Source organism: Coccinella septempunctata, chromosome 5 (genome assembly GCF_907165205.1).
Source record: "Coccinella septempunctata chromosome 5, icCocSept1.1, whole genome shotgun sequence".
NCBI classification, from domain to species: domain Eukaryota; kingdom Metazoa; phylum Arthropoda; class Insecta; order Coleoptera; family Coccinellidae; genus Coccinella; species Coccinella septempunctata.
The window spans coordinates 28,754,599-28,779,455 of record NC_058193.1 but is presented as its reverse complement, the minus strand read 5'-3'; the positions used below and the strand labels follow the sequence as shown (position 1 = coordinate 28,779,455).

General features: G+C 35.7%; 3 protein-coding genes across 6 annotated transcripts in view; 1 reads left to right on the top strand and 2 right to left on the bottom strand.

Annotated features, from left to right (window-relative positions):
• Positions 1-113: 113 nt before the first annotated feature.
• On the bottom strand, positions 114-1,255 carry LOC123313899 (pleckstrin homology domain-containing family A member 8). The gene is made up of 5 exons (XM_044899001.1): positions 1,073-1,255; positions 949-1,004; positions 780-898; positions 573-723; positions 114-427 (listed from the first exon to the last, which is right to left on the bottom strand). Exons 1-5 carry the CDS (start codon positions 1,215-1,217, stop codon positions 245-247), a joined length of 654 nt encoding a protein of 217 aa, XP_044754936.1. The 5' UTR covers positions 1,218-1,255; the 3' UTR covers positions 114-244.
• A 42-nt stretch (positions 1,256-1,297) lies between these two features.
• LOC123313898 (solute carrier family 25 member 35-like) lies at positions 1,298-4,687 on the top strand. The gene is made up of 4 exons (XM_044899000.1): positions 1,298-2,082; positions 3,608-3,846; positions 3,917-4,142; positions 4,215-4,687. The coding sequence occupies exons 1-4, from the start codon at positions 1,839-1,841 to the stop codon at positions 4,421-4,423; spliced, it is 918 nt and encodes a 305-aa protein (XP_044754935.1). The 5' UTR covers positions 1,298-1,838; the 3' UTR covers positions 4,424-4,687.
• Positions 4,688-5,145: 458 nt separating this feature from the next.
• LOC123313336 overlaps positions 5,146-24,857 on the bottom strand; it is a 245,690-nt gene continuing 225,978 nt past the window's right edge. The window contains exons 7-16 of one of the 4 annotated variants that reach the window (XM_044898185.1): positions 13,141-13,362; positions 12,780-13,086; positions 12,421-12,636; positions 11,917-12,202; positions 11,563-11,777; positions 11,201-11,464; positions 10,763-11,141; positions 9,586-10,705; positions 8,154-8,310; positions 5,146-6,673 (exon numbers count right to left, since the gene is read on the bottom strand). In XM_044898185.1, the coding sequence (XP_044754120.1) occupies positions 6,432-6,673; positions 8,154-8,310; positions 9,586-10,705; positions 10,763-11,141; positions 11,201-11,464; positions 11,563-11,777; positions 11,917-12,202; positions 12,421-12,636; positions 12,780-13,086; positions 13,141-13,362 (3,408 nt within the window). In that variant the 3' untranslated portion in view covers positions 5,146-6,431. Of the gene's footprint in view, positions 6,738-8,153; positions 8,311-9,585; positions 10,706-10,762; positions 11,142-11,200; positions 11,465-11,562; positions 11,778-11,916; positions 12,203-12,420; positions 12,637-12,779; positions 13,087-13,140; positions 13,363-24,857 lie in introns of all 4 variants that reach the window. The other 3 variants (XM_044898186.1, XM_044898187.1, XM_044898188.1) reach the window with 3 other exon arrangements.

The following is a 24,857-nucleotide window of genomic DNA, read 5'->3' as shown; positions in this document are numbered from 1 at the left end:
TGCTGAATGTGTCCTCTAGCATATAATCACGAGTGATTTGATTTAAGCTCTCAATTCACTCAACCCGAATTCATTTTCACAGGTCCCTTTATTGATAATAAATTCTAGAGAAATATCCAATAAATAACATTTATTTAAAAAACTATAAAAAATTACAAAACATAACAACTTGAATTAGGAATCAAATATTCTGAGAATTTCATATAATTTCATACACAAATCATACAAAGCTTTTTAAGTCAGATCATGCTCTATAATATGTTTCAAGGTTGTTATCCTCGTAAAACTTTCTGAGCTTTTCAACACAGCCATCAATCTTGTCAGTGAGAACCCTCATGTCTCTTATAACATGCTCAACTTTGTTGTGTTTGTCTAAAGCAAGGGTGTAATAAAGGCAGTGAATTGTTGGGGCAAATCTTGACATCACCTGGGGAAAATTAGGGTAATTTTTGGTTTAACCTATCCTACAATATTAGAAGAACATAATCGAAATATTTCCAATTTGACAGAATATTTGAAATTATTTAATAATAATTTGTGTTTGTTTGTTTATATTATTATTCTGAACTTACATTGAATAATTGAGTACCTAACCATCCGTGGTATGGTTCTAATGTTTCAGAATATGCCCTTTTCAGCATTGGTGTTAAGTCCGAAGTAATTGAACCATTGTCATGGTTGTCCAAGATATGATGGAACAACCTTGATACGAAATGCAAGGCACTTAAACAGAATAGATTCACATGATTGCCTCTGATACCTATGAAGGTATATCTCACCGTCTCAACCACTGTAAAGCATCAGTAACAACCACACCATCATTCTCCTTTTCTGATAACACCATATCTTCTATAAATTCGAAATTCGTCTCATCTGTTCTGTATTTAGAATTTATTTTCTGCAAATTTAACTGAACAGTACTGAAATTTTAACTGATTTCAAACTTACGTCGATATTTCTATTCATGTCAAATACAACCGGTGCAAATACTTTCCCGAAACGCTCTGAAAAAAGTACGAGTTCAATTTTTATTACAAAATTGGATAACGACAACGATAAATCCAACTTTCACCTATAACTTTCACAACTCCCTGCGAACCTTCCATCAGCTCTACAGTTCTTAATTTTTCGGTATCGTACAAAGGAAATGTTTCCTTCAATTCAGTGAAAACAGTAGAGCTGTCCTCAGATGGTAAAAACCCATTTGAAACAGACATTACTTCGAGATTTTTCCAGAAAACTCACACTCAACGAACCCTACCTCAAGACTCTGTTGTTGAAATTAAAACTTTGACAGGTTTACAAACATAACCTAGAATATGTCAACGTGACACTTCACGCAATGGCTCACACATGTTTCCAATTATGGATCCCGAGGTAACCTTGACTCGAATGTTTATTTTGTACCGATCACAATAAATTTTATCGTTTAGTTCCAGATCCGGTATCCCGTTGAAGAATCCCTTCACCAGGGATTTGTTTTTACCTGAGTTTTGTGACAAAAGGACCCATTCTTTCATTTTATTTTCGTAGTGAGACGGAAAGCGTTACACAAGTTTGAAACGCGTGGGACCCCTTCGAGATCTACCGTTGACTGAGTTTATAGATAGTCAAACTTTTTATCTTCTGTTATGATTGTGCAAATATATTGAGTATCATTCTAAAAAGTATGACCAAACAGAAATTATTTCTTAAATGTGGGGGAAGCAGTGAAACACGCTCATTTTTCTCTCGAAACAGTAAACTAGGCCATTCGATCATCAATAGTTCCTACAAACTGATAAGCAGATATTCATTTAGTTGAGGCCTTAACGTTAAATAAACAAACATATTTTGAAATGGAGATCTTAGTTGGAGGCTTAGCGGCAGCATCTGCTGGGATATTAACGAATCCTCTAGAAGTTTTAAAAATTCGAATGCAACTGCAAGGAGAACTACAAAAGAAGGGACAGCATGCCATTCATTATAAGAATATTTTCCATGCCAGTTATATGATTGTTAAGAATGAGGGAGTTCTTTCCCTTCAAAAAGGGTTGGTACCAGCTCTGTGGGTGCAGTTCATCATGAATGGATTCAGATTTGGTATGTAAAAACAAAGTTACTTATTTATTATAGTTGTGACCGTTAATTGTGATTAAAATTGAAAGAAACAACTACATAATTAATTGACTATTATCGGTTCCTGTTCATAGATACGATAGCCGACGATACGATGATCCGAAAATGCTCCTATTGGTCGGATTAAATTTCGTCGATTATTTCAAAATTTAACGTAAAACATAATATTCCAATAAGAGCATTGTCGAATATCGTATCTATATACAGAAGGCTTTAAATACGAACTATTTTAATGAAATTCATTAAATGAAGCTGAAAACTAAAAATTTCATCTTTATCCACCAGAATATCTTCTGTATCAAGGGGAGGGGGTTGATAACTCCCATTTCCCAGCGCCGCAAAAATCACATTTTATCTTGGGGTATATGAAGTCTAGTGGTTGGTCCATCAGATAACCTATTTTATTGGGGGAAACCCGTGAATTTGTTTTGACTATATTTCTTAGTTTCTTATTTAAAATATAGCTGAAAATAATCAGGAAAGTCAAGTTTTGATATGATATCAGCTGTCTAGTGTTGAATTTCACTTCACCTCTGGTTTCAACATTCGGATGTGGCTGTGGGTGTTAGAAAATATATCAATTCTCCAATAAAAGACGGTTTTCATTAATCTAAGATGCTTCTTGTGATAATTTTATGTTTTGAAAAGCTATTCGGAAAGAAAATATAATGTAAAATACAGTAATCACAACGATATGTGAATTATAGTATTTATTAAGTAGTAAAAATTGTCTACACATAGATGAAATCATAAAAACGAAAATAAAATTGTATACTGAATATAATAATGTATATTTCCTATGATCGGTAATTACTATTTTGAAGATAATGCTCGATAAAGTGAAATTTAATTTCAAATTACTCAACTTTTCATGTTTTCAAGGGGTTTTTCATACTGCCTGAATGAAGGGTGCAGGGTAGTTGATTTTTTTTTAAAGCAACTAAGTTTTTATGTCATTGCGCTATCGGAACCGTGCTTTTTTGTAGTGTAGTAATTGATGAAAGATGAAATATTTATCAAATACATGTTTATTTATTTTTGTAACTGTGATTTTTATTTCAGATAATCCATCAATTACTACCCTCCGATATATTCGATAACGCTCCGAAATCATTACCTCTTAAGTGTATGTCAACATTAACCTCAAAATACAGTAATGTAGGTATATAAAAAAGTGAAAATTCGAATTCAATAAGTTTACCCATTTCATACACCTACACTAAAAAGGGTTCTGATAAAAAATTCATAAATGACTTAATCATCCTTAGCACAAAAAGCAAGGGTTGCCATTTAAACTACCCTCCACCCTTCGCAGACCCTGCACTATAAAGTCCTAAATAATATGGTGCGTAGATGAAAAGTTGAGTAATTTTAAATAAAACTTGAACTGTTCCAGCATTTTTCCACAAAATATTAGGTAAATATCGAAGATAAGAATATTGTGCGTTACTTCTAATTCACTCAGTATATTTCAAACTGGTTGTTACAGGTACATACCATTACGCCGACAAAAACGGATATTTGAGAGATGAAAAAGGTAATTTAGTTCTGTACAAAAATATTTTCATCAGTGGAATGGGTGGGGTCGTCGGACATTACTTATCAAACCCCTTCTTCATGGTAAAAACGCGTATGCAATCCAAAGCAGCGGAATCTATAGCTGTAGGTTACCAACATCAACAAAAGGGATCATTACTTGCTTTGAGAGACATCTTTAAAGAATATGGGGTGAGGAGAACTTTTGCATTAATTAATCCATAAACTCAGTTAAGGTTCTATATTTAATTTAATTTTTCAGTTGAAGGGATTCTTTAGAGGAGGCGTGGCTGTTTTCCCGAGAGCTTTCGTAGCTTCTGTATCACAGTTGACAACTTTCACATATACAAAACGCTATTTAGGCAAATATGAGTATCTCCAGGATAAAAAAATACTCACCTCTTTTATTGCTAGTATGATAGGAGGTATTGCAATCAGTGTTCTGGTGACGCCTTTCGATTTAATTTTGACCAGACTCTATAATCAACGTAGGTATTCTCACTAATAGATACAAATACCGGATTCAAGTTGTTTTTATTCATGTTCCAACTTTTTTGCAGCTGTCGATAATTTGGGACGTGGGTTGTTGTACAATAATTACCTGGACTGTGTTTCGAGGATTTATAGAATAGAAGGAATATCGGCATTTTACAAAGGGGTCGGACCCATGTACTTCAGATTAGGACCCCATTCTGTTTTATCCCTGATGTTTTGGGATAAGTTTAGAGAGTGGTATGACTATTTGAGAGTAATGAGAGAATCCAGATGAGAGATAGAAAATTTTGAGACAATATTCAATTTTTGTAAATACGACTGACTAGAATGATTAGAACGTGTATTCGTGGGCATTATTTCATTGAATATAGGTTATGATCAAATTCGACATGACTTAAGAAATCTTATCCATGTTTCACTTAATTTTAACTTTTTTCTTGTTCCTTTTTCGTTTTGTTAGCGGAATAATTAGAAAATTCGAATAAGCAGATTACTGTATCGACTTTTGATGACGAAAACTTGATTTTTCACCATTATGTAAATAATAATATAATTCAAAAAATATAAATATAAAGCGATATAAATCAACTGCTATTCAAAATCGTTAAGTGAGAAGTGAGTCACCACAGATGGATAATAAACAAATGTTTAATCATTCATCTGTCGTTCTCATATTTTTATGTATATTTTCTTAGTGAATTTTTAACGCCTTAACACTAGCCTTTTGAGATATAAAAATTGTTTATAGTCTCAGGGATTAGAATAGTTAAAGTTTGCTTCATTGAATTTATTTAAAGAATCGTTTTATGAAATTTTTGTTGTTGCTGTCTCATGTTTAGTAAAAAAGTAAGTATCTGTTCCCTCGTTATCCTACGTTTTATGTATCCTCATGTATATTCTTCGAATAGACTTTTTTATTACCTCATTGATTTCATTATACCCTTACCTGTTAGTGTATGGAGGCAGGAAATTAGTAATGAAGTAAGTAAACTCTTCAATATTTGATTTTTATATTTAATAGTCATTTTCAGAAACAATTAATGCATACAGTCCCCTCGATTCTAAAAACAACCACAAATCAGCCTGTGTATATTCATCATAAATAACCTATTTTTGTACTAATTATATGAGTACCTATATAAAAATACATTCTACACACATAGACATCCTATATGATGCTTTCTATTAAGTTTTACTGTGATGGTGATATATGGATGATTTCCATGAACAAACAATTCGATTTTATAACTCCATAATGAAAAAAATGATGGCGTAGACTCGTCAGAAGGTTACAAGGTGGTAGGTATGATTAATTATTAGGAAGGTCGAAGTTTGGGAACATCCAACAAATAAATGATATACTATTGATACACTGACACAGAATTGTGATATTGAAACAACTAAGCCTTACAACATTCAGTATTTATTGTATAATTTAGAGAACGAGTCCACCCTGTAATTTCAAAACATGATATACTTCACGAACTTCCTTAGAATATGTACCCAATCTCCACAAGAACATCACCAGTAAAATTTCAAGATACAACAGACACATCAAGATCTTTCTTTTCAAAATTTACAATATATCACAAAGTACAAATAATATGTACTACACATAATTCGTTTGAGTTATCTAGATAAAAAGTTATCCCCGAAAATTGGGAAAAATCTTAATAAAAATAATATATATTTACAGCCTTAAATACTAAGCTCGTTCTAATAATATATGTTTTATTTTATTTGTCTCATATCAATATAGACTCGAAAATAAATAATACGAACCTAAACATAAAAAAATGTACATATGGACAATAAATAAATATGTAGGTAGTCATTATTAGAAGAATACTTATTTCGTATTTATCGAGATAGTGAGTACTGAAAATGTTGTGATATAAATAATTGTAGAATGAACTTAATGATGTATTCGAAGATGACCCATAGAAATCGAATGAACCGTTGAAATATTGTGAAAAAAATTGTCTGAAAACATTCCTGGATCATTCAGAGATTTTTTCAACTAATCGAGAACGATTTTCTGAAAATTTCAAATGAAAAGGAAAGGATTATATTTGTCTCGAAACTTTAATCCAGGATATATTATTCCATCATGAAATAAGGAAGATATGACAATTCTCACTCAAAAATTAGATGATGATTAGTCTGAATTATGGTGGCAATGGCATAAAAAATTTATGTTGGGTTTTGCATCTTTTATTGATGAGTGATTTCTTCATCCATAAAGTGCTTTTAGCGGATGTCTCGAATTATGTTGGAATAAATTAAACCTGCGTTATTTGAAACTGCATCATGATGTCTCCGCAGCCTTTTATGTCCTCATCCTCCAACGAGCAACTCACAGAGCTCCCACTGGTGCTCAAGTTGTCCAAAAAATCGAAGCTTGCAACCGCCTCTTTCTCTTTCTCCCCATACCTAACGAAAAAGTCCGTTCTTCCGATGATGGTAGGCCTAGACACGGCCTGTGAGGCTCTGACCACCGCCATTTCTGGCCTTATCGCGTTGGCTGCAAGAAGATTGGATTCAAACTGCCGTCTCGGTGATTGGAGTACACGGTGCCGATGCAGAAGCTTGAAATCCCCAACATTTTACAGATCGCTCAGCCAAGTCTTTCAGGAGAGCTTGTTTACTGATTTCAGGTGAGCGGGAAAGCAAGCGAAGCGTTTGTTCGTTGTGTTGGCAAGAAATATATAGATTACAAACTTTGAAGCTTTCAATACAGATTTCCACAATGGAGTATCTTTCGTTTGGAAATCAGCAGATATCAAGAAAATTTCGAAGAAATTCAGTAGATTCTTGAGGTCAAAAGAAACACTTTTTTCCTATACCATTTTTTCCGATTCAGCCCTGGTAAAAAGATATAGCCAATTTAAGTTTCCATAATGAGCTGGAAAAACAAAATTACCTCAACAATAACTAGCTAAATCTGTGACACTACACATCTGTGGATCTTTTAAACAGAGTTGTATTCAGCCAAAGTACCCAATTTTCTCACATTTCACAGATACTTTTTAATTTTTGAACATCAAATTACTCGAAAATCGCGCATTATACGAGAAAATATGAAGAATACTTTTATTTTACAAAACGTTCAAATATTCATAAGGTAGCGTCCAACTTAGTTTCAAGAGTTGGATTCTTTTAGTATTTTTATGGTACGTAATGGTCATAATGGGAAAACTGGAAGACGTGGGTGATAATAAAAACTATACTCCGAAATTATTATCATTCGATAAAACCGTTTGTGAGATATAACCAAAAATAACTTTTTTTTTATAGTTTTGCAAGATGAAAAAACTGCTTCTTTGGACCTCAAGATAGACTCTGTTCGAGTCAGAGATTCGACCTGTATAATATCATCTTGTCCATAATTCTCAATTCAAAGAGCTTTTTGATCCGTTTCTCTGAGATAAAATGGCTTATTTCACTGTTACATACACGGTGAATGGCTTATTTATTATTGCCAATGCTATCCAGAATATGAAACGAATTACATATTTCCTGACCAACATCAAACGTCGGTAAGTGCAGAAGCAAAAACGATCAGTAAACAAACGAACGAAGAAGAAATATTTGCACCAACAAAAATGGATTTGAAGAATACACATATTGAATAAAAACATCGTCTACTAAGATGCCAGAAGAAAAGTGAAAAAGTGTAGAGTAACAAACTGAAGCTCATTTTTGAACAGCTGAACGTTGCTGTAGAATGTTCGAGAAATTTCAATGAATTGACAACTAATTTTGAAAACTAAATGAGTAAAAGTGCTCTTTCAGAAGCGATGATCTAGGTACGTCATGCAAAGAAAGAGTACCATTTTTTGGTGCAATATGACAATGAATGAAAGCAATTCGAATATTCATGTTTTGACGATTATATTTTTTTATTATTATTAATCGCAAAATGTTTGATGAAACAATGAATACTCAAATTTAATCTTCCATGATAAATTGATTGCATGAATGAGGAAACATGATTTACGTACCTTTTTTCTGCCTGTGACACCGATGGATTCTGTGCAGATGTCCATAGTCAGGGGGATCTTCGGTCGTTTCACTTGTGACACTTCCACCACAGGATGATGTCGGTGAGGAATCACTTGAAACGGAAGCCATCATGACATCCAAGAGGTTAGCTCTAGCCTGACGATAAATAATTATTTTTACAACATAAATTTGAGTTTCATTTTCTAGAATGAATCTAATCTTGAATTCTTATTCATTACGCACCCATATGATAGGACAAAAACTTCAGAATAAACACCAGAAATACACCTAATTTCTGTTGAAAGTTTAGGAATATTGTATTTGTTTATCGCATCATTTATGCATATACAACTGATAAAATCAATTGTTTGAAAATAGTACAATTCTACTGCTTGTTATAATTACGTTTTCTTGTGAGGGTTTATCTCTTTTGTGTTTAAATAGTTCTTAATGACCGAATAATATCATTTGCGGATTACCGAGAATAACGATAATTTCGGAATATTTACTGAACCGTTTATCAAGAGAAAAGTTTTCATATTATGTGTTTCTCAATACATCCCAATAAGAAGAACTGAATCAAAAAGAACGATTTGTTTAGCGTCATGCCAATTCATAAACACTTCGAAAAACAGATTACTTTGAACGTTTGTTGTGACTATATTTTTTATTCATAATTTGCGAAATATTTTAAATCAAAATCTTCGTTATGATAATATCTCAATGAAATTGAAACTTCTGAGGAAATAGTTCAATATTTGTATTGAAGTGAGGACTTTGAACGTAGGCGTTACCGGAACCAAATGAAGATAGCCTCCTCTGATATGCCAGACGAAACACTCGTAGCAGTATGGCGCCACAATCGCTAGATGTCATGCTGGATTTTGAGAGGGAATTGCACCCCATTCAAATTTAAATGAGATTTTTCTCTCGCTTCAGACCTATTGATATGTGGTTTTCAAGGCTATTTCATGAAAAATGTAGTTTATTGGTTCAAACTAACCATTTTACATTTAAAAACGAAAAGGAATATTTTTCCGGAAAAAAATTTATTAGACTTTGCACCGTTACCTCATCTATTTCAAGAATTTCCTACGTATATAATGAAACAAAAATGAACAGTAAAACCAGCAGAACGAATCTTCGAAATTGAAATTCTCCATTCTCTTTTTGTGTATTGTGTGTATTGTAGTATACCTCTTGATTATTTCTTTAATCAGTGAAAATTTATATGTTCCTCTTAGGTGTTTGAGGTGGAGGATTTCCATCGGCCCAGGAGTTTCATCCAAATAAATTATTTCAATTATGTTAGGTCATGTATTTAACCTCCATTGCCTCCTCAGACAAGCCTCCCTTGGATGGAGTTAAGATAAAGAAAAGATTCATATAAAGAACCATATACCCTAAAGATCTACGAATTAAGCAACCTACCTTGGGATCTGTCAAATCTATGTCTCTTTCAACGTGTATCCACCCTGTTGGTTTGCAGCTCTGATCCAACCTGACATTCACCGCCTGCTCTACTTGCTCTTGCTGAATGACATTTTCCTCCCCGTTCTTGATCATCCTGTTCAGTTCGTCGATAACGTCTTTCGACGTGGCCCTTTCGTGGAAACTGACAGCCCTGTGGGGCGGTCCGTTGATGATGTTGCTGATGGTGCCTGCGGTACTTTGCGGAAGCCTTTCCGACGTGATCAGATGCGTGGTAGGCTCTTTAGGTTGAACGTGAAGGATTTTTTGCTTTTGCGACGGCGGTCTCAATTTCGGCGATTTATGCGGTACTTTAATCTTTGGTATCTTAGTTTCGTTATTATTGTAAGCAGTCTTCGACGGGCTGAGCGGCAGCTTTGACGACGTCAACTTTCTACGAGGTATCTTAGAGATTATTGTTTCCGGAGTACTAACACTTGAAGTTAAAGATTCACTGCCATTATTTACAGATATATCACTTGACGTAGTATCACTAGATTTGGTCAAATCACTTTCCAATGATTCATTTATCTTATTATTGTCTTGATTCGATTTCGTTTCACTCTCATTTATCGAATCTGGGTTCGGAAAATCGGAAGTTAGTTCTATGTTAACACTACAAATATCTACAGGTTGATCACAAATGTTTGAACAGTTCTCACTTTCGACGTCTAAGGGCGTTACAAGGCATACTTCGTGGGCGTAAGCTATGTTCTGTTTGATGTCCAGTAGGATTTCCTCGCTTTCCCTCTTCTCCTTCAGGTTCATCTCGTTCATGGAAGCCTCCTCGCATAGCTGTTTGAGGGTGACGTAATTCTCGTCTCTGAAATCGTTCTTGAGATGACTCTCGGAATTTTTCGAATCGTCGCAAGTCAATACTGGACATTCGACGAAATCTTTGGTTATTAACTCGTTAGCGGAGCGAGGACGGGGTTCTTTATCTTTGGAGTGGGCGTATTTCTGTTGCTCAGCTAGGAAAGTGAGGACATTTTGGAGCGTCATCTCACGATCGGCATTCTCGCCTTGAACACTTCTGGAAGACGTAGACGCAAGGCTTTTCGTACTCTCGAATTTGACCAGTCTGAAAAAAAACCAGATAGATGATTCTCGCCCCTTTGAAGAAATAAGTCTTACTAACCTATAAAAATCTCTAGTGAAATCAGTACCAATGGCAGGAATTTCTCCAGTATCATCGCTACAGCCGCTCAGTGCTGCCGATGACCTCTTTGAACACGTTTCAGGTTCGTAAGAATGGCAATCTGATCCTCCGCTGGACCAGCTATTGTCAGGGGAAGCTTGTGGATTCATAGGACTAGCTAGGGCGTAGGGCCATGATTTTCCGTTCTGCGAATGAGAAGTATCCATGAGGAATGTCACCAGTTCTCTACCTTCTCTGTCCATCATATAGCTGGAGTTGTTCCACAGGCATTCATTTGCATCTTCTTCAAGCTCCAAAGCGTTGTTTTCTTGAATGCTCGGCAGAGTTGATATGGAGATTTGTCCTGGGGTTGTTGCCTCTGTAAAAAGTAAACAGTAAACATTCGGATCAAGCAATCATGGTGGATGGCGTTCTCACCTGATTTTTTCCAAGATTCTCTAAGGTCGTCATTGGACAAGCTCAGACTCCAGTCTTCTAATTCCGTTCTATCATACTCCAACTCGAAGAGATCCCTATGTTGTTGAAGCGCAGTTCTGGTTTCATCTAATCTCAACCAGTGTTGAATATACTCCGTATCCCAAGAAGCGCATTCTAACCTATCGTCTATGGCACTCGACCATGAAACTTGGGATGATTTTTCATCGAAAGCTTCAACATTACTGTTGCCTGTAACGGAAAACACTACCATATAGGTAACTAAGTAATGTTCTTGAGGATGAAAGGCAGGAAATTAAGCTCAATGCAGTTCATCAGCTCTAAAGTATCGAACTATGTCTTACCCCAAAGCGTACTCGTTCCCCTTGCTCTTCTCAAGGCGTTTTTCTTCTTCTCCGTGATGTCCACCAGAAATATAGATGGACTACTCGAGATCGGAGAGCTGAATGTGTAGCAGGGACTAGGAGCTGTTGTTATTTTGATGCATAGATGCGAATCTGAGAAACTTCGCATGATGTGCTGAAACGGGAGCATGTCTCTACCAGGGGGAAAACTGTTTCTGAAAAAAAACCAACACATCATTATTCTCAGTTGTATGAAGGGCTTTTTTGAACTAACCGTATCATAATACACATGAGAGTTTAATAAGTTCAATTGAGTATGTATGAAACCCTAGATTAGATAGAGTTGGTACCAACCTCGACTTCAAGTTCAGCAAGTTCAATGGTATATACAAAATATCCGGATCTTTGCTATCGGTGACCAACAATCTTGTATCTACGGATTCAGCGGCCTCGTCCGTTGCTTCCTTCAGATCTTCTAGTCCTCTTCCACTTCCGTTATGCACGGATGGACCGTCGTTAGAGCTCCTCGTGACATCTGTTTGAACATCTGAAGACATGGTCGAGTACCCCTCATCCCTGTTCCCGCTTTCAGGTGACTCGTTTCCGGTAGTCTCTTCCTCGCTCTTCGAACTTGACTGCGCTGCGAACAAAGACAACAAAAATATCACCAATGAACTCACCATCCTGAAAACTAAGGGAGTGCCTTGAGAATCCTTATAGTCGAGAACGAAAAGGAGCATTGAAAACCTCAAGAGAGGTTGGGGAAGACTGAAAGTTCATTTGCCACTGACATTACTTTTCCCATTCTTGATTAGTTGTCAAGTGCACTAGTCAATTTTTTTCGTAACACAGATTTACCTAAAATGGGCCTCGCTCTTCTGTATTTCGTCGATGTAATGATGGGCAATTGCAAATTGAGAGAGACCGGTCTTTGGGGTGGCACCCAAAGGGCAGAATCAACAGCGCTTAGAGCTTCCAGAAGCCTCTTCGGTGTTACTTCCGCACCTTTGAGCTCAGTCCACAACTGCGTCAGAACTTGATGACGTTTTTTATCCTCTAGCGAAAATTTTGTATCTGGAAAAACCACCGAGACTTAATTGCACAACCAAGGCTTACGGAAATCATGCAAAAACACTTTTAAATCAATCAAATCTGACTGAGATCTGAGATCGAATTAACTAATACACCTGCAACAAAACCAAACGCTTATAACTCACCAAAGTTTGAGGTCTGGTGGACACTCGTATGCTTATCGGTGGTTTTAATTTCAACACTTTCACTAGGACTTTCATCCAGGACAGCAGAGTTGAAGGAATTGTAGTGCTTGATTGGGATAGCGTTGACGATATTAACAGGGGAGTTATCTGAGGAACTGTTGTTGTCTTGAAGGGCTAACTGCAAACTGCAGTTAGACTCGTAGCTGTCGCTTTTCAACTGGTGAACCAACATCGAGGTTAACGCTCTATTTTGGTTCTCCAGCTCTTGGATCCTGACGTTCAAAGTACCCACTTCTTCACGCAAGTTCTGGAAATATTTGGATTCGGATACAACGTTTCCTACGGAAGTTGAAGGTCTCACCTTTTGCGCCAAGAGAGCTTTGACCACCTGGTTAGCTACGTCGTCCAGACATTTCTCGTACTGCTTTCTGGATTCTTCGGCGTGTCGTTGTAAAGCTACAGTGTGCGCCTCTAGCAAACTTTCGGGGTCGTGATCATAACCAACCTGTTCCAGTTGATGTCGGAGGGTTTCAACTTCTTGGCTCAGTCTTGAGATGGTGTTTTGGTACTGGTGACAACGGTTCTGGAAGGAATGAAGAGAATTTATTTAGTCGATGGCACAGAGCTGGTTAGTACAGAAAGGTTGGAAGATTTGCTTGGGGGTGCTATCAGGATTGGGTTCTCTTGATGTGACAGTTTTTGTACGTACCATAAGGGAAACTTTGACACTTTAAATGAACATTTCTGGAATATAATTCTCTGACTGTGAAAGGGGAAAAAGAAATTCCCTGAATATATTGAGAAAACGTTTCAGAAAAAGAAATTTAGGTAATATGACTGAAATAAAATAATATTTTTCCATACATCGTGAAAGTTCCTGCAATACGAAACTCAGATTGGGAAGGCATTTGTAACATATTACGATATACGATTCTAAAAAATAAATTACATGACTACTTTGGAAAGATGTCGTGTTTCAGTTGGGACACTCGGTGTATCTCGAATGATCGGGGAATTGGTGTTGAATAATTCAAATCGAGAAGGAGCATTCAGAATGTGAATAATCCAATTCTATTTCCGTCATTGATTGTCCCTAATCGAATAGCAAATCGGCCATGAAAATAACTGAAAATGCTAATATAAGTTCATTATTTTAATCAGCCAGCTGTAATTGGCAACCCCGCTCGCTACAGTTCGAGTTAGGAAGTGCTAATTTTCCTGAATATTCAATAGGACGAGGACCCCTTTGCAAAGTTGCTTTACCACCGATCCTAATCCGAGTTTAAATAGTGAAGGGCCCCAGAACTGGCAAAACAGTGATAATATCGCACCTCCTATGTAGGTATGAAGGAAGTTACCAGTATTTCCGTGGAGTGTTGCGGTAGAATTCCACAAATTCGCAGAAGAAAATGGTAATTCAATTATGTAGGAATCCAACTTAGATCTCTGGTATTTCCTGGAGTGACAAATTAGGGTCGTAGTGGGAAAGAATTTCAGAAACTTCATTGGAGTGAATAGATACAATTCGATAACGACAAAATTTTTCGAACACGCTGAATCTATTGCAAGCAGTTTCGAAAGCCTATCTCCCTTCGTTGAGATTTTCACCTTGAAATAGCATTTTTCAAAAATTGTGAATTTCTCTTTGGGAATTCGTCAAGATCGGTTACGCCGAGATGCATGAAATTCTCAGATTTGTTACCAGAAGAGTTGCTCTTTCAGAATATGTATGATGTTTAGATCTACGATATGTATCTTGAATTTTCCTGGAAAAAATCTACTAGAAAGCTGACCTTCGAAAAATTCCCAAAAAATTGGGTTCAGTTTAAAATTCCTCAAGACCGAACGGTTGCGCCGACATGAGTGAACTTCTCAGATTTTCTACTAGAAGAATTACTCTATCAGAATATGTATCACATTTTGACCTACGAAATGTATCTTGAAAGAAAAATTACTCGAAAGCTGACCTTCAAAAACTTCCCAGAAAGTTGGGTTCAGTTAAAACTTCCTCAAGACCGAACAGTTGTGCCGAGGTTGGTCAACTTCTCAGATTTTCAACTAGAAGAATTGCTCTATCAGAATATGTATCCAATTTAGATCTACGATAATTATTCTGAAAGAACAACTACTCGAAAGCTGCCCTTCGAAAAATTCCCAAGGGTTCAGTTAAAACTTCCTTACATGTTGAAAGGTATAAGTACTTACATTCCCTTAATCTGACAATTTGGGAGTGACGAAGATGTGTGGGAGGACTCCAAACTTAAAAAAAAAGGTTCTCGAACGTGGTGGCTTTTGAAAGCTAATGATTCAAGAATAACGAAAAAAAAATATAAGTTTCAGCAAGATGAAACAATAGAAATTGGCCATATCCTGACTTCAAATCGTTATCGCATTCATTATAAAGGCTGTAGGTGTAGAGCATAACATTTTCTACAAATTTCGTCCAAATGTTTTGAGATCTATGGAGATGAATATACATTAGTTTGGGATTCTACATCGACCTAGCCCTTTCGCATGTATGGCGAAGCTCCTAGACCTCAGAGTGCAGAGACAACCTCTTGTTGACTTTGGTTGAGTGTATGTAAAACTGATTCAGGCTGAAGTTGTATAAAATTTTATTTTCTACAACTTTCATAATGAATACAAAAACGATTCGAGGTACTGAAAGGGAGATATTAAAAAAAAATACCTTGTTATCATCTTCAAACTGTCAGATTAAGAAAACCCCACCACCTGATTAGTGTCAGATTAATGGGTCAATACGTTTGCAATACCGAGATCAGCCATTTGTATGGACATCTGACACGCTCGAGTATGTACAAGAAACGATTTTTTTTGCATTTTCAAAGGACAGCCGTTGTTACCTTGCATCACGTCCGAATTGTCAGACTCTTGTTGTAGACATTTTTGTAGCGTCCAAAATTCGTATCTCAAAATCGTAATTCCGAAACGGATTTGCATCGTTATTTCATAATAGTAACATTATTCGAAAACTAAAAACGTTTTTCCACGTATCTGTCTTTATTGAGAGGCTGCTTGAGGGTAGATTTTCCAACTGTTGGCCGAATCATTAATTATTCACGTAATATCCATAGATTGTTCGAAATTGAAATATTAAATGTTTGCTTTGAAGTTCTCCGACGCGGAATTATTAAATATTAAATGAACTTATATTCCTTCCCCACTCGACCTTTATTTCGATTTGTTTGCCTTATTTTCGATTCGCTCGGAGCGAAGCAAAACCCAATTAACTGAACCCAACACATATCTGCGCTGATTGTATCTAATGACGGACATATTAGCCATTGTTTGAGTTTGTTCCCTCATTAATTACCAAAATTCGAGTTAACAACTATGGTTATATCTTTTCGAGCTGAGCTCAACAACGCTTTAGGTATAAGTCAACTCGAGTGTTTAATTTTGCGATCCAACTTTAATGGCGGCCGAACCAGCGTCAAATAATCACAAGCAATTATCATTAGCTCAATCTACGTAGACTGTTTTGTATAATCGCTACTGCGGTCCTCACGTTATAAACGAAATTGAGCAAATTCTATAATGTGACTTTTAACGCGTACGGAAAGTTTCATTATGACCATTTCACCAAATCCGAAATGAATCCGGCGACTAGAATAGTACCAACATAATAATTTTCAATGTCGAATTTAGTATGAATGGAATGCATTCATATTAACAGAATAACTGTAATAACACTGAATTAATTTATCTGTAATAAACTCTTAGTATATCCTATGCCAATAAGCTGCGTCAGATATCATTTTCAGGGAGATTTAGTTGAATAAAAAGCGACTATTATTTGAAAATAGAAAAGTTTCGATGACTAACACATCAAGCATTTGAAAAAGAATACCCTTGAAATGACGCCAATAAAAATTTATCTCAAAGAATCATCTGTAAAATGTTACCTTCATTTTGGAATCTAGATCAAATAAGCCATATTTTATAGTCAAAATCTGTGGAAGTTTCTTAATGTTGTAATTTTGTTTACCTACTATTGCATTTTATCTTCTATTTTAGAAAGTGTTTTCAGGATTACATCCTGAATAGAATAAAAGTATCATATTTTTTGAAGAATTATCACAGGGTATTTTTACTCAAATGATATTACCTGAAGCCACCTGTCTATTTCGTGATTTTCGGTGGACAGTTGAAGCATTTCTACAATTATTTCCAAAACACTTTGAGAATATTCCAAAACAGAATATAACTATTGAATTTCACACAGTATGGGTTTGATATTGAATAAGTTGGGTAAAATTGAAGATATTTTTGTTGAAATCTGCCTCCGTATTCGGTTCTCTGAAATGGATTCATCTCGTGAATTGTGCTGTTTCAATGGGTGTTATGTACCTATGCGAAATTCATCTCAGACTTTCCAAAACCTCTCAGAGCAGAACAAACTTTCACAACTCATGAAATTCCTCCCATAATTAATTTATCCATGTAGAATGTAGCGTGAATAATGCAGAGCCTTCAGGGAATTGCCGCAAGTTTTTGTAAATTGCTCAATTTGAGCCCCCCTTGATAAGCCAAGCACCTTCCATTGGGATTATTCCCGAGTTTTGACGGAAAATTAGTCCGAAGGGTGGTCGCTTGTCAAAGGTAAATTGAGGCGATATAATTCCATTTCACTCGTACCTCAAAGTAATGTTATCCAAAAACGAAAAATAAAACCAAAAACTCGGTTCAGTTTAGAAGTTTTGAAAAGTCTATGATCCTTTTTAGTATTATACAGAGTTATTTATTGTGAGCATAATTCATAGAAAAAGTAGGTATTTCCCGGAGGTCCAATTTGGCTTTACTATATTGATTATACAGGGTAGTCTTCATTTTTATTTTAGTGCTTTTCTCGGGAATATACAGGGTGAGTCTGACTCCTACAAATATTTCAACAGGGGATTCTTGTGGTCGAAAGAAACACTTTTTTCCTTTATTTTTTTTTGCGAATCGGCTCAATTTAAAAGATACAGGCTGTTGAAAAACCATAAAAAATGTTATTTTCAGTTCTGTCCCACAAACCGTTTTATCGAATGAAATGAATTTCGGAATATAGTTTACATTTATTTGATGAATCTTTTTCGAACACGAGATATCACCAACGTCTTCCAGTTTTCTCAGTATGACCATTAGAGTCATTCGGGGTAACTGAGCGCAGTGGGTAAGTGTGCGCAGTGCGTGTATCTCGACTATGCAATGTATGAAAGAAAGGTTCATTTGGGTGAAGCAAGGGCGCAGAATCGCCAAATCAGTTTTTCATAGGAGTACGCCGTGAGACGTGTCGTTAACTTTTTATTTGCAATCAATCAAATTCACGAGTTTTCTTGTTAATTTTCAGCATCTCTGCAAATTCTGCCAGGTCCAAGTTCCGAGTCCCTCAGTGTTTAACAATATTTTATTCGATCATGGGCATATTAATCTAAATATATAATAAAAAATTTTAGGTTCTCTTAGCTGCTCAACTCTATAAGAACGTCAATTCAAATTTTGGCTTACTGGGGAAAGTGTGCGCGGGTAAGTGTGCGCATAGATTTTTTATATGGGCATTAGTTCAGTGAGGAATGAATTATGACATTGTCCATTTTCTTGGTTAAGACTCGATCACTATTGTCCTATTTGTTCAGAAAAATATGAAGAGCCACCAACAGGGGAATGTATCAAGTGTTGTGTTCACCAAGAATTGTGGCACGAACAATAATGCACTGCTTGTAAAAAGCGCTTCTGTATTGACAATAAACAGCATTTCTCTAATATTGTAACATTTTGATGACATTATTTTGTAATTTGTTTTGATTGTGTGGTTCACTAAGCACTGCGTTCACTTACCCTGTGAGGGTGCGCACACTTACCCGCAATACGGGGCATGTGAACGCACTCCGACTTTCTCTATTAAATTCTTTTTTGCGGAAAGAAAACGTTTTTGTTTGTTTGCTTCTTGATGTTTTCTTTCAGTTTAGAAAATTCCCTATCTTATTAATATGTTGTCATTTTCCTAGCTTGAAGATTTGAAACAGGGTATGGTTTGAAAGGCAAAAGTGCGCACAGTTGCCCCGAATGACTCTACGTACCATAAAAATACCCAATATTCAAAGAAACCAACTCTTGATACTACGTAGGACCCCGCATACAAATCTGTCTGAAAGATCCACAGATGTGTAGTGTCACAGATATAGCTAGTTATTCTGAGGGTAATTTTGTTTTTCCAGGGGTGGCACAGCTCATTATGAAAAATTGACATGGCTATATCTTTTTATCAAAGCCGAATCGGAAAAAATGTTATAAGAAAAAAATGATTCTTTTCACCTCAAGAATCTACTGCTAAAATATTTGTACGAGTCAAAGACTCACCCAGTATATTTGTAATTTTCGTCAAAAAAAAAGTTATATGCATAAAAACAAGTGAGAAGAGCGAAGATGTTTGTTGCAAATAGAAAAAAATTAATAATTTCATTCAGTCGAATCAGATCATTTCATTTTCGAATCAGTGGATGTTTGTTTAATATCTTCTTTTAAAGACGAGGAATATTCAAGTAAACTATCGATGATTTCTATCTCAAATTATAACATTTCCTCACATGAAAAAGAACACAATTCAAAATACTAATCGACCTGTCCTAGCACATTCAGAGCAAAAAACTCTGTATTTGATTCACTGAATTTACTCCCACTGTATATGTCGTAGTCCTATAGTTTAGCAGAGATCGTATCAGCCGGGATATCTCAAGACTTCCATCCCATTGGCGAATTCGACCTTAATTTTATCGCTCACTTTTCATCACATACACCAACATCAGCCCGTATATCGCAGAATTTATGGAGTCCCTTACACATATCAGCGTAAACTACCAACCCTTGAATGTCTCTGAATAATTCAGTGAATCTTTCAGGGATTTGCTATTCCATGGGCATTCGCAGTCACCGATAAAGCTCGAATCATGGCGTCGGATTCAATGGTGAATTACGCTGATAAGCTACCGCGGATAAATATTGCTCATTCATCTGGATCGCGCTGTTTTCACAGCAGCAGTTTTGTTTTGCCACGGAGCGTAGGAATCTGTATTGAAATGTAAGGGGTGACTGGGGAATTGACAGGTGGGTGGAGGGATCAAGGAAAATATACTATACATACAGGGGTCTCAAAGCGTATAGCATTGATATGGTATAAAACAGAACACTCAGTTATGTCGAGTTTAGGATTTAGGATACAAGTGCATTCACCCAGTATTGATGAACTTATTGAAATCTTTTAAACGCAGTACACAAAAAACTGTTGTAATAAATTCATTACTGTTTTTTTCACTATATCACTTATAATACATACTTATCTTATTTTTTTTCCATCAACGAAAACATTAGAAATGTTCCCGTTTTTGAAGACCCATAGTGCAGAAGGGTACATATTCCATTCACTATTTTTTCCGAAATATTCATGTTTTCAGACGAGTAAAAACCTCCTGCATCATTTGCAATGGTCATTTTTCTTCTTGCTCAATCTACATGGAACGATTTTTACTTATCACTTATCACGTGTTGTTTTTAAAAACACGTGTCGTGACTTGAAAAAAAACTCATTTTTGTGATAATCATATAATCTGTTTTTAGTTGTAATCTCTTCAAACTGAGATCAGAATAAATGGATAAAACGAAGCACTTCTGCTATTTGTCGCTCTGAATTAAATAAGGAAAAATAACATTCTAGAAATGTAATGTAAGGTTATTTCTGACACTACATACCATTTCTGGTAGCATAATTACAAATGAATCAATTCAATTGTTTTTTCCGTGGTTGGTATGGATAAGGTATAATATTTTGCATGGAAAACACCAACAGATATGCAGCAAATCATATGATTTGTTACAATTTTTAAAATTTCAACTCACTTTCAAAATGACAAAGTTGAAAAAAAAAATTGAATGATTACTGAAATAGATCCTAATACGACAATAGACCGTTTGTTAGCTGAATTATCGCAAAGCAGTGGAACAAAACTTATCCCCTGATTCGACCATGTGGTTTCGTTTAGGATATTGGCTCGTTTGATATATATGTTACGGGCAATGTAAAAAATTGGGCATTGTTTATAATGCCCGGGCAATTTAAAAAGTGCCCAAAAGGATATGACAAAATGATAAATTTTGTTGCAAATATTACATTGCCCGGTTATTATGTATAATGCTAAAAATCGGGTGGGCAATTTGAAAATTATATATTATTCATATTTCTTATAAAAAATAACAAATTTTTGCATACCTGACTGACAAAGTAACAAACAAAACATAACAAATAAAATTTCATATGCTGACAAACAAACCGGTGGTATGAAAGTACAAACAAAACGTAAGTCCAAATAAAACTAAAGTATTAGATATGTACGTACTTTCAAATTTATATTCACACAAAATGTCAATACGTAGCAATACAGGCCAATACAGGCTCTATTCATCAGAGCAGCTTCCACTTTGGTGACATTTCGAGTTACATAGCTTTTTTTCTTTACGACACTTGCGCTCGTCGGATTTACAGCTACCTTTACAGCCACATCGACTATAGCCTGTCTTGGATGACAATCTTGCACATTCTCTTAGTTAAATCTCTATCTATGGAATATCTTCGCCATTCTTTTCACATATGTTGTCCCTTTGGTGTCAATTAATCAAAGTGCCCAAAGAAATAATAGCGGTATTTATAATGACCGGGCAATGTGAGAAATTATTGTAAAGTAATTCAAATTTATCAAATTGCCCGATTTTAATGGTCATTATTCGTAATAACCAAGCATTATGAATACTGACCTAAATAATTACATTGCCCGTAACATATACATACATGGTAATGAAAATGGAAACTTAGGATTGCCGAATTGTTCTCATTATTTTTTAGTAGCTCACACGATTTTATGAAATGGCTCATTTCGATATCAACTGACAGAAGAGACTTAGGACACAAGTGTAAAAAATAGAATAATACTTCAAAATCACACCAATAAAATTCGTCTAAATTATTCACGAATTTTTTCACAATGGGCATCACAATCTTCTTGTTCGAACATTTCAACAATCTTCGTAAAAATGGGATGAAATGGGGAAACATCACAGCACTTTTTCAACATAACTAACATGAGCACTGTCAAGAAACTGCCTCGATTTTCTACATTTTTTATCACCCTAAACTGCACGATACAAAAATTATGATTCTTTCAAAAGTGACCTGATGCATCTAATCCGATGAACTTGGTACTAAACCATTCATTGTTCAGCTATATGTTTATGTTTTGTTTCGTTTTTGCGATGCCGGAGTCACCTTCGACAGTCCCGTACTTGAAATTCAATGATATTTTGTCGAACTTCTAGGCGTTGTATCTCAGCCATCTTGGATATTTTATATAGGCGATTTTTGGTTAAACGACTTCTGTCAAAAAAAAGTCTCGCCTTTGAAAACACCCTGTATATCATCAGCGTTTTTGTGGCACTCTCTCAGTGAATTCCCGCATTGTAGTTGATCCTTATTGAGTAGGAAAAAAATAATCCCCTTTGAAACTTTCATAGTTTTTGAGGAACATGTATGTTTGGAAAAACGAATGAAAATATTGGACGTCAAAACCTTTTTCTCTAAAGTACTGGAGGTAATTTTGGTACGGAAATAGAGAACCAGTAGAATCTTAGCGATTTGCCCCGACTGACTCATTTTTCAGAACGCCCAAGAAAATAAAGATTTAAGCAAGCATTGATGCCGCTAAGAATAGACTCTGAACAATCTATAACTTCGAAGGAGTCTGTAAAACTGTCCTTACACGGAGTTTCGGTCCAATATCGGAATATATAGATCACATAAGCCCTATACTGGGTGAATAATATTGAAGATGCAATTTTCCCTTAGGACTTAATCAAAATTGGTCGGTTAGTTACATTGTAACTGAGGAAATTGTAATGTGTAAACTGCATAGGAGAACCGGTTTCTATCCACCCATTCTCTAGGGCTAAAACTCATGCCTCACAGCCTAGACATCAACATGCTCATCAAATCTATCTGCCTCCATCAATTAATTAAATTAATTCGGCTCTTAGTCCCAAATTTCCCTTGAAGGCAGTAACATCGACAAATCTCCAAACTTGTATCGGTAATAACGTAATCCGGACAGTCTTAACCTTGTGTGTCTTCCCTGCCTCCCCTGTTTCCCCTTGCGGTTTCATGCAAACAAGGGGAGACGTCGCCCCCTGCACCCCCTATCAAGGGGCCTTGCTTTTTTATTAATGCCTATTACTGCTCTGTGCAGTGGCGGCGAAAAATTAGGATCGTTCAAAGTATCAACGGAATTAGAGAGAAATGCAAAACTGCGATGAATGTACGTTACAGTAAGAGAAGGATTCATCAGGAAAGCTTCTGCTTGAGGAAGAGAGAAGACCTTGATTGATCGAATTCAATATCACCGAAATTATTACAGCGAGACTTAAGAAAAATGAATTACTAATTTTATGACCCCAATATCACTCAGAAGAATACTTAGGTCGATCGGTTTTTGAGTAAATTTGCAAGAATTGGGCACAAAAGTTACAGCTTTCAAACTAGACGCGACTAAAAAAATTTTAATCGAATATTAAGAATTGATTCCGCAAATAATGAATAAGTATGTTGATATTTCTGTATTCCATCCATCGATGAGAATTTACCCATTTTTAATTTTTTCCCTTGAACCAACCCGCCACTGACTTATTACCCCTAGCACACAACCTTGTTACTGCTAACTCGGTTTAGCCGCTTCATTTGACTTTCTCAAGCAGATTCACCACCGTAGGAAGTCCAACTTCCGCAGTTCAATCCCCCGGCAGGATTTTCGGCAGCAGGAGTCAGATAAAGTAGATTCCATTCATTATTTTCCGTTTTTACCCCTCTCCTAGTCGAAGAGGGTGCTGAATCGTTCCTCCGCATATTCATCCTTATTATGGGCTGATTTTTCCCGTTTTTTATTTGTAGGTATTTGTTCGCGGGGCTTTGTGAGAGGAGAGAACCCGGTAAAGATAACATAAGGGGTGGGATAAATGATAGTTACAATGAGTTTTCTTTGCTTTCATAAATGTTCTTTCTGGAAATAGTAGAAGAATTTTTGAGCGGACATAATTTATCTCAAGAATATTTTACATTTAGATTGACTTTTCTGTATTTCTCATGAGTTTATACATCAAGCAGAAGAAAACGAATTGAGTTTATACTGCAAATAAAATAAAATAAGGATTGAATTCAAACAGAATGAGAATAAAAATGAAGAAAGCTTCATTAGAAGATGATAAAACTAAACATCTTTTGGTTGTCTTCTTGGTTTTTTTCTGGTCGAAAGGCCCCATTTTGTGAGCAGGATAAACATCCACTATGCGACACCCTGTGTAGGGTGAGTCATTGACTCGTACAAATATTTCGACATTAGATTCTTGAGGTAAAAAAAAACACTTTTTTCTGAACCATTTTTTCAAATTCGGCCCTGATAAAAAGATATAGCCTTTTTAATTTCATAATGAGCTGTGCCACCCCTGGAAAAACAAAATTACCTTCAGAATAACTAGCTAAATCTATGACTCTACACATCTGTCGATCTTTGCAACAGAGTTGTTTTCAGCCAAAGTACCAAATTTTTCTAATTTTACAGATACTTTTTATTTTTGAACATCAAATTCCTCGAAAACGGTGCATTATAAGAGAAAATATGAAAAATACTTTTATTATTTTAAATGTTCAAATATTCATTAGATAGTGTCCAACTTAGGTTCAAGAGTTGGGTTCCTTGAATTTTTAGTATTTTTATGGCGCATAACGCTCATAATGAGAAAACTGGAAGACGTGAGTGATATCTTGTGTTCGAAAAATATTCATCAAATAAATGAAAAACTATATTTCGAAATTCATTTCATTCGATAAAACCGTTTGTGAGATAGAACTAAACATAACATTTTTTATGGTTTTTCAACAGCCTGTTACTTTTGAACCGAGCCATTTAAAAAGAAATGGTTAAGGAAAAAAGTGTTTCTGTAGACCTCAAGAATCTGCTGCTAAAATATTGGACGAGTCAA